This window comes from Lipotes vexillifer, unplaced genomic scaffold, assembly GCF_000442215.2.
Source record: "Lipotes vexillifer unplaced genomic scaffold, Lipotes_vexillifer_v1.1 scaffold531, whole genome shotgun sequence".
NCBI lineage: Eukaryota > Metazoa > Chordata > Mammalia > Artiodactyla > Lipotidae > Lipotes > Lipotes vexillifer.
In genome coordinates, this window is record NW_006799583.1 from 177,619 (window position 1) to 188,166 (window position 10,548).

Genomic DNA, 10,548 nt, shown 5'->3' on the forward strand with positions numbered 1-10,548 from the left:
AAGAAAGAAAAAAAAAAGAAACTGCTTGGTTATTCGAAAGGATTTATCAGAATTCTAAGCATAAGCTAGTGAAAGGGTTATTCTGCCTGACTCCATTCCCAGGGATGAAGTTTATAGAGGAGAGCAGCCACGATTTGGTCTCCTGATCCTTGGGCAGTGCTTTTCCACGGTGCCCCTTGGGAGGCTGGCTTGCGTGCCGGGGCAGGGAAAAATGGGCAAAGTTGTTCAGACACCAGGGCTTCTGCCACCCTGGCATCAAGGGCCCCACACTGTTCCTCTTGCCCAGAAGAACAAGTTGTACTCACACATTCACAAGGTGTCCTCTGCTCGCACCGTTGGCAGGCCTGGGAGTTTCCCACAAGCCATCTGGGTCTGTTCTGCTGTCCTTGTAGCTTGAGTTTTTTGCAGCATTGTTTGTTTTTTGTTAATTAGCTCTTAGAATAGACATGGCTATTCCGTCGGGGATTGTATCCCATTGACTTTCCTAAGGAGAGAATCTACTCATTTCTTTTGTGTATTTCTTATCCCCTGCCTTTACGAGTTGCACAGACTTATCTGGGGAGAGCCCACGCAGCATGAGCGCCTAGCTCTTTCAGAACGGAGTTGTTTATGAGCTATATTTCCTAAGTCTACGCTGATCACCGTGCGTGCCCAGAGTGCTAACTCCTGTGGAGCTCTGAAAGCTGCTTTTACTTTCGAGTTCCACGTCCAAATTCAGCACCACCAGGCCTTTCATTCCTTGTCTCTAGGAAAGAGGAGAAACCATTAAACCCCATCCGTGTCTTCAGTTTTTACTAGCTCCCCTTGGAAGCTTTTTGAGCATTTTATGAGGTCTGTCCTGTCAGATTTGCTTAGGGACTTCGGCATCCTCCTCCCTCCACCTGATCCCGTTCACCTGAAGCAATCCAGGAGGTTTTGCAGCTTTGGACACCTGACATGGCAGGGCTGCTCACCTCCCAACCCTATGCTTTCTTGTGTGCACCTTCAAGATTTTTTCCAAAATACTGTGTAAATTCCACTCCAAAGCCATTTCTATGAACACACCATTAATTTTGTGTTCATAAATCAGACTTGGAAAGGGGTGCTTGGGGACTGTTATAAATTCATTTAAAGATAACTTAAGTTTTTAAAAAGTTTTTATCCAAGGCAATTTTCTTTTGATAATGAGAAATTAGCTTATGTGTCTTTAAAATTGAAAATGACATTCTGGCCATGAAAAGTGAATTATCCTATACTTGTCTTTGGTCAGGATACGATCAGAATGCCTTTATTGACCACTCTGTGCAAGGAGCTCAGCTGCGAGGAAGTTACCCAATTGATATAAATACAGAGGATTTATATACACACATTCCTTGACTGTATGGCAGTGCTTTTAAATTTTGGACTATGTGGCAAGAGTCTCAGTCATGAAACATTTCAAAATGGAGGGGCAGGAGAGAAGGGAGCATCTCAAAGAAAAAAACTTTTCACTCAAAACTGTGATATCTTTGTTGCATAATAAAAGCGGCCAACTTTGTTTTTCCTGGAGCCCGAACACAGAGCTTTAAGTTTTTCACCCTTGCGGCTTCTTCACACAGCTCTTCAGAAAAATGACTCTCATTCTTCTCTCTGTGGTCTTGTCAGAGAGTGGGAATCCTGGCCGGCTGGTGGGGGTCTCTCAGAAGAATGGCACAGCTGTTCTGAAAAGTAGCCCCATTCATAAGATGCCGGCTGTCCACAACTGCAGTGCTGGAGAAAAGCACACTATTTTATAAAGCGTTTCTTTTCTTTAAAGAGGAAAAAAAATATACATGGTATTTACAGGAAAGAAAACCGGGCCCCTCGGTTTTATTTTAGTTGCCGTGTCTGAAATGGAAGTGGGGAAGGCCATAAATACACATGAGCAATTTGCGCCTCATGTGTAAAGGAAAATTGCGCCTTTACCGGATGATTCATGGTGGCTGTGCCGCCTGTGATGGGAAAATTCAGCTGGTTAAGCCAGATCAGCCAGAAAGCCTCACATCGGCTCTTCTGCCAGAGCGAATGCCTACTGTCTTGTGACATACTTATTGTCTAGGATTGAATGATTGACTCTCTTTCTCTCCCTCTCAGTTCATGACCAAGAACCCCACTATGCGCTTGGGCAGCCCGAGTCAGGGTGGCGAGCATGCCATCTTGAGACATCCTTTCTTTAAGGAAATCGACTGGACCCAGCTGAACCATCGCCAAGTAGAACCACCTTTCAGACCCAGAATTGTAAGTGTCCAAGACCACCTTGGTAGATCTTCTTTCTTGAAATGTCTCAGTGTTTCACGGAGCAGCCCGATGGTCCACTGGGGAATGATCAGACTGCAGGTTCAGCCTGATGCTTTGCAAGGCACTTCACCCAGGAGGAGGCTGGGCTCCTTGCCCCTGAGGCAACGTCTCTCTGTGTGCCAGGGTTACTTCTCAAAAAAGTTTTTACCTCTTGCTTGCCCTGGCCCCATCCTCTCTTAATTTAAAATTTCCTGGGGTCTAAGAGGCCTTGAAACTTTCCAGGTTTCCCCAGAAGTGTTTGGTTGAGAAAGTCATTGTTCCTAGCTGATTTCCTTACGCTCCTTAGTCAGGGTGCCTTTCCCAAGCCCCCAAGAAAGTAGAGAGGCCATGGAATGCTCCTCAGAGCCCTAAGCCTGGCTCCCTGGCTTGGAGAGCTCAGGTCTGTAACAGCTACTGCAGCTCAGGGCTCAGGGCAGAACAGGCCGAGTCCTCTTTGACTAGGAAATACTGGGAGCACCTCACTAGGAAGTGAGGCAGCTGAGTGGGGTGGCATTCCTTAGGGTGGTCCAGCTCTCGGTCTGAGAGCTAAGTTCCTTCTCATGGGTGGGTCAAGAGAACCACAATGCGAAGGCAGAGAAGCTGGGCTGGCAGTACATCAAGAGTTAGGGGGACGAGGGGTGCTCAAAGGCAGAGAGAAAAATATCATTGACTCAAGGAAGAAAAGTAGGAGGTCTCACGATGGTAAAAATGTTCTCTCCAGCATTAGTTTATGAAGATGTAAAATACGCATTTCCAAGCGTCATTAGCTTAATCTGTAACAGCCTGCTAGGTTGAGACACAGAGACAAAGCCACTTCCTTTAATGGACATCCCCCTGCCAGCCCCTCTGTGAGGAGGGAAAGCTTTGCCAGCAGGGCAGAATGAATCTGACTATTGAGTAAAGCGAGAGGCATTTGTTCCCTAAACTCAGCATTTCCGAGAAGTCTTTCAAGAAAAATCTCTTCAAGCATATAGACCGTTGTAAAACAGGAGGTGGGGCAAGCGTGAATTTGCTCTACCTCTGTTGTTTTATGTGCCTCTCCATTAGGCCTGCTGAAAAGTGGTACCTCAGTGAAATGGGGAGGGTGAACCAGCTGGCTGGGTCAGGTGAGCAAATTCATTTTTTAGTTTCCCAGCCGAAGGCTGGCCTGCTCGGCAAGATTTTTGTGGGGTTAGTGCATGGGCGGTTACCAAATGCCCTAGTAAGACACAGTGCAGTTGAAGTGTAAAGCACTGTTTAACCAATTGTCATAACTGTGAATAACACTACCGAGAGAGCTGCAGGGCAGTCCTCCGAACTCATTGAAATGGGCCAAGTCCCATGGAAGATGACTAAAACTCAAGTGCATAGAATCTGAAATTTTCCTTGTTTCCTTTTTGACAGAAAACCCGAGAAGACGTCAGTAATTTTGACCCCGACTTCATAAAGGAAGAACCAGTTTTAACTCCAATTGATGAGGGACACCTTCCTATGATTAACCAGGATGAGTTTAGAAACTTTTCCTTTGTCTCTCCAGAATTGCATCCATAGCCTTATGGGGAATGGGAGAGATGGTATGAGAATCAAAAGGGGCTAGAGATTTTCCAGGAATTTCCTTTGTGGGGAACTCCTCAGCATCAGCCTTAGAACAAGAACCTTACCTTCAGCGAGCAGGTGGAGAACTCTGTGAAGGACAGAACGTCAAGAGATCACCTACAGTATTTCAAGTCCTGAGGGAGCCATGGTCCTGGAAACAGTTGATACGGAAAGTGAAAGGAGATTTCATGAAGACATACACTGCTCAGCCTCTGAGTTTCCATAGCTACTTGGGGTTTGGGATATTAACAGGAGCCAAAAGGAGAAAAGGTGTGAAGAATAAATCAGATCCTAGAACTTCTGAGCCAATCAGGCGTTTTACTTCAAGGGACAAACCTAGACTTTGTATGGAGTGCCGGGCTCTTCTGTAAGCCAGTGAGCCCCGAATACTGGCAGACTTCTGCAAGAAGTCTGTAAATGCTAAGGAAGAACTTGAAGAGAAGGAAAGGGATGGCTTCCAATTTACTCTGAACAAAAAAGTGTGTCCATAAAGCTCATACCTTAAAGCCCCATCCTGACAACAGATGGGCACCAAGGCAACTGCTACAGCTTATTCTTTTATCCTTACTTTCATTTAATAGATATTTATTGAGTGCCCAGTGAGACGGGGCCACAATACCCAGCAGTGTAAACAGCAGATTTGCTTTCACCAAGCTTTCATCCTTAAGTTACGTGAATGGCGTTTGCATTCTGTGAAAGGCCTCTCCACGTTGCCTACGTCATACTTTGCACATAACTTTTTTCACAGAAGGCAGCTCGATGCCCCAACAGCAACTATCCACATAATCGGCAGGTTAATCAGCAGGTGAGCTCAGGTGCTCGCTGACTTGTGGAATCTCACTGTGCCAATATTGCTCTGGACTCATCACTGAAGAATCACACTCCGCTCGCATCCATGACCAGACTTACGGCTTATACCTTAGCAATTTATTTAAATTATATTTTAAGAGACAAAGATGTTTGTTTGGTATGCATTTTAATAATTAGAAATGGCTCTTGTAAGCAGGACATGTATCAAAGAAGGACCTTATAATATGTACCCATGTATGCAGTTGGAGAATTTTATCTGGCTGAAATAAATGCATTTTGTAACAAAAGGGATTTTTCTTGTCTAGAAGGATTTGTCCCATCCCCACTAGGAGAGGAGATATGTAATTAAAATAAGCTTTGAGCAGAATGGATAGAACTCTTGACTCAAAGCAACGTCCTGAGAGCCAAGGTTGGCATCACATTGTGTATGTCACTTAAATGAATGTGGCCTGTCTCTTCCTAACCACAACTTTCATTCTGAGTCGGGGTAATGACTGCTAAGTACTGCTGCCACAGAGTAACCCTCAAACTCCTAGTAGCTAGACACACTACTTGCTTATTTCTCATCCGGTGAGAGCAAGTTCAACGGCCCTCTTCCAACTCATAACTGTGCCATCTGATAACGCAGCTTCCAAGATTGCCACAGCAAGGGAAGGGAGAGATGGAGGCGGTGCTTACTATTTCACTGCATCTCCTAGGAGGGACACGCATCGCCTCTGCTCACACCAGGTTGGCCAGAACATGGCCTCCCTCTAACTACAAACAGGACTGGGAATTATAGAGCAGCCAAGGGGTAGCTGGGCAGAAGTGACGGTCTCTGTTGGGGATTCTTTTTTGCATCCCAACGTGAAAAATGACTTTCGAATGAAGAGAGTAGCTAGGAGCCGCCCTTTATGTTTAGCTCTTAGCAGTGCACAGATACTCTCACCCACGCAGTCTTACTAGATCTTCCCAGTATCCCTGTGAGGCAAGCAGCTCATTCTACCACTATTTCCGGTGTGAATACCGTGGTACATTTTACACACGAGAACAAGAGAGGCTCTGAGAAGCTGAGTTAGTTGATTACCCAAAGGTTTCAGTCTTGGTAAAGACTGGATCCGGTCTAGAGTCTAAATCTTTGATGTTCTGATCCAACAGACTTCTGGAAAGGGAGACTCATTCTGACTTGAGGACATACTTTTGTAAGGTATTGAGAACAATAAAAAGGGTGTAGGGCTTCCCTGGTGGCGCAGTGGTTGAGAGTCTGCCTGCTGATGCAGGGGACGCGGGTTCGTGCCCCGGTCCAGGAAGATCCCACACGCCTCGGAGCGGCTGGGCCCGTGAGCCATGGCCGCTGAGCCTGCGCGTCCGGAGCCTGTGCTCCGCAACGGGAGAGGCCACAGCAGTGAGAGGCCTGCGTACCACAAAAAAAAAAAAAAAAAAAAAAAAAAAAGGGTGTAAACCAGATTTAGCAGAAAGCACTAGATAAACTTCCAGCTGGGCAGGATGGTATTACTCAGCCGGTCTGCAGAACCATTTACCAGCAGTGAAACTGTGTGATTTGCATGTCAAGGGCCTGGAGCTGCTCACACACCCCCTTAAAGGAACTGGGGCAGGTCAGAATGACGCAATCAGGACTTGGGCCGCCCCAAGGAAGAGGAAACAGTCTGATAGTCTGGGTCATAAACCCAGACTGGATGCTGTAAACCCTGTCTGAACCCCTGGGGTAACCTCTGAGCCTTGAGGGTGACGGTGCAGGGTGAGGGGTTCTGTTCCCTTCCTCTCCCCTCCTGGAGGAGTTTCTTTGTGTTTTGGTAGAACCCACCCTTGTGATCCACCCTGCTGGTAGTATGGCATCATCAGGAAAGAGGCATATAGCCCAAGTCCTACCTGGGCAGCTGCATGTTTCCAGCTACAGAGCTGATGTAACTTGGTAGTAAAGAAAAGAGCAAAATAAAAACACCCCATTTATCATTTGTTGATCTTAATTAGGTTCACATTGCCATAAAAATATTCCAGCCACAGATCTGGCCTTGACCACACCACAGGCCAATGTCATAAAGCTTTAGGTCCTCTTTATTCCCGGATTTGGTCATCCTGATTGCTTAATCTGGCTGTGTTGACTTAAAATGACTAGGCAGCCCACTGTGACTGCCCCTGGCTCAGTGTCCTACAACTTCTCATTTTATGTCACCTGGGGATAAGACGCAGATACAGCCAGAGACATTTGCAGTGGAAATGAGCCCTGTGGTCATAGTTGCTCTGAACTGAGGTGTGGGTTGGACAGAACGGGTCCAAGTGCAGCTATAAATGAGGCTTTGTCGTCTCCCTTCCTTCCTGTGTTGAATTAGAACCAAAGCTGAATGCCACCATCGGCTTCTTCCTGTCCCAGCTGCGCCCCCCCTTCACCTCTACTCCCTTGTCGGTGCTTTCCCTCCTCCCTCTCCCCTTCCACACTCTTTATTCCCTGGTGTAATAAGTCAGTTCTGTACTCTCTCCCTTCCTCTCTCATTTGATTTTTACAGCCCAACCGGTCATACAGCCAGTTTTCCAACCACCAAGATGACATAAAATCCTGATTTGCCTACGTTATAGGCTCTTTTAGAGCCCAGAAATGGCAGCCGTCCTTCCCTTGTGTTTCCGTATCTCCAGCATCACCCCCACCGCACCCCACCCCCCGTGTCAGCTACTGCCCTGGCATAGACAGCCTCTGAGTGCAGCCCTGCCTGTGCCGCCCATGGTTCTTGGAGGTGAGCCGTCACAGGAGTGAGCTGGGCAGAGTGTAGGTCTGTGTGTTAACTCTGCCTCTTAACATGTGTGCTTGGGGAAAGGGGGTCAGTTCCCCAGCCTCCCATTTTCTGGCCCACACACTGCACTCTGGTCTGTTCTGTCCAATCCGCAAATCAGTTCAGAAGAACCTGTGACCACAGGGCTCATCTGTGAAGTGGGAGTGAGAATGACACCTGCCTGGCCCATCCTATTACTGCAGGGCTTAGCTGTGATACCCTATGTGAAGCCCATACTACAGGGTGGGACATAGAAAATGCTCAATCAGTGGTAACAGTGATTACTGTGAGCTATTCCAGAGGACCAAGGGAAGGTTGCATGTGACGCCTCCCAGAAAATGGGCAGAGTGGGACCCCCATGTTCTCCATCCTGCCCATCTCACCTATGGGGATGCCTGCCAGCTCCAAGTTGGAGGGGTTTGTACTTTGCTAACTAGTTGGCTGCTGAGATTTCTCAGGAGACTCTTTTAAAAACTTCTCCTAGGATGTTTTGAGTCCACGCTGCCCTGATTGACATGCAGAGTCAGCATTAAGCTTGAAACTGTGCTGCTCACCCTAAAAAAAGAGACTAAGAAGTACCCATGGTTTTCCCCTAAAATGGCTCTTCTCTCAAGCCTTTCAGGAATTCTTTTGTTCTGCTGGATTTAATCTGAAGGTACATTTAACTGACTTCTGACCAAATGACACAAGAACCACACCCCAACACCAATACCTGCCGGGTACCCTCTGGACCCTCAGCACGCCTGTGGACCAGTTCGGAAAAGAGAACACGTGTGCTCAAGATGTCCACTGTGTCCTAGCATGCCTAAGGATTGGAAGCCAACCGTAGTATACAGGGCCTGTTCTTCCTGGATTAAGATACCTATGAAGGTTTCTGGTAAAACCAGAGAGCGCGTAGTCCTATGTGTTCTCACTAGAACCTGGGCCATAGCACCCCTGTCCTCATGTAACACTCAAAGACCACCCAGAGCTGCCTTTCTCATGCCACCAAGGCAGTTGTTACCTCACAGAGGTTTCATTCTTCTAAGGGCTCGGACCACAGCTGGGAGAATTTGGGCTAGACAAAGTGAACATTGTGCAGGCACTGGGTACAGTCCAAAATTCAAGTGGTTGTAAAGGTTGAAAGAGGAATCTTCTTTGGAAACATTTCAAATTAGAAACCAGGGCTAGTCTAGTAGTCAGTTGATCTGACAGTGTCAGAAATTACCAGGATGATCTCTGAAGTTCTAACAGGCTTGTGCTCTCAAGAGTAGAGATGAACAGAGGGATATGGTTCATCAGCCTCCACCAGTAGACATCAACTCCATACCGCTCTCACCACACACAAAACCTCCATCACTCAGATTTCCTCCCTGTCCATCTCTGCACACTTCACACCCTGGCACACCCACACACCCTCTCTGCTAGCTCTCTCCATCCGAATCCCCCTGAGTCTCACACAGATCGCTTGTCCCCAAAATCACATATCCATATGTTATATGTGGTTGGCCTCATATTTCTCATGCTTGTCCATACATGGAAGGGAAAAAGGCTCTCTAAAATCATGATCAGCCCAAGATCACAAGAAGGATAAGCCCCCTTTTAGCAACTGATAATCAAGCACTTAAGAATGAAAGAGAAAGCAATATTCCTCAACTCAGCTCCCTCTCTATTTTCTCAAAGAAAATGATTTTCAAGGATACAATAGTTATTGAGAAAATGAATCGTAGACCAAGGTAGATGGAGATGATAGCAATTATTTAGGTAAGTACCGGCAAAACTGCAGAATTATTTAAGCAGCAGTTTATGAGCACCAGAACAGTTATTGATCCTTACTGGGGCTCATAAAAAACAACTCTTGAAAGTCTAATCTTGTTTTCTTCTTTGATGTTTACTAGACTGGTGGATCAGGTTTGTATGATCAGTTTCACATAGCTGAGCTTCAACAACATACATGACAAAGTCTTACTTCCATGTGGCCCAGCAGGATTCAATGAACAATGGTACCCAAAGTATGGTGATTAATAGATTAGTGTCAATCTGAAACAGTGTTCTGCAACCTTGGGTAACCCTTGCTTCCCGGAGATTAACAGACAAATTTCACATCTTCCGTGAGTCTTATTTTAGATTTCAAACATCATGACCAACCACAAAAATCTGATAATGAGACAAAGTGCTACTTTGTTTTCAAACTACACATGCACTCCCAGGAGATTCTGATACATAAAAGCAAAGTGAAGCTTAGAGATCCATTCACTCATGAAGCTAATATTTATTAAGCACGGACTATATGCCTGGCATGCTTTTGTGGCTGGAAAACACTAAAGCGAAAAAAAAAAAAAACACACACCCAAAGATTCCTGCATTCTAATCTAGAGATGTGATAGTGTTTACCCAAATGAACCCACTCAGTGGTAAGGCAGGCTTGTGGTCCTGTGGCACCTGAGCCATTATAGGTGCTTCAGAAATATGTGCTCTTGAATGATACCATCAGAGCTGGGGGTCAAACACCCACTTTTTGACTACAAAGATAATACACTTTCTCAGCTCTACCTGGAACAAATTTAAGAAATAAATGAAACTTGTACTTGGGTCTGAAAAAGCTGATTATATCAGGACAAGATGGAGATGATAGCAGGAGCAAAAAAGTAGGCAGAGGCAAAGAGAATAAATTCAATGTATGTATTCATCCAACGAATGTCTTATTAGGATTTATCAGACCTTTTGCTAAGTTATGGGACACTATGACAAGCAAGAAAGTCACAGTCCCCACACTCCCCACTGGAGCTTATGGTCCAGTGAATAGACAACCACAGGGTGCTGTGGCTGCCCCAAAATATAAAAATGCAACCGAGGCCCCAGAGTTCCCACTGTCAGATAAGGGGGATGATGAGCCCCACTGAGCTGGCCATGATTAGACTATGCCCGGAAAACTGCACTCAGTTGCAGACACCAGTACACAGATACAAACCTCGATCACATTCAGAGAAGAGTGAACTGGGTGATGAAGGGAGAAAAAGTGTATAACACAGCAATGAGAGGGTACACTGGGCGTGTGCCCAAGAAGAAAATGAGGGATGACATGGTAACTACCTTAAAGTATACAAAAACTACTGTGGTGATCATTAAGGCTGCTCTTCAAGTG

General features: G+C 46.0%; 1 protein-coding gene across 1 annotated transcript in view; it reads left to right on the plus strand.

Moving 5' to 3' along the window:
- PRKCH (protein kinase C eta) overlaps window positions 1-3,804 on the plus strand; it is a 154,001-nt gene extending 150,197 nt beyond the window's left edge. Inside the window, exons 13-14 of the mRNA XM_007471698.1 lie at window positions 2,092-2,235; window positions 3,658-3,804. Of these exons, the coding sequence (XP_007471760.1) occupies window positions 2,092-2,235; window positions 3,658-3,804 (291 nt within the window). The remainder of the gene's footprint in view (window positions 1-2,091; window positions 2,236-3,657) is intronic.
- The last annotated feature ends 6,744 nt before the right edge of the window (window positions 3,805-10,548 follow it).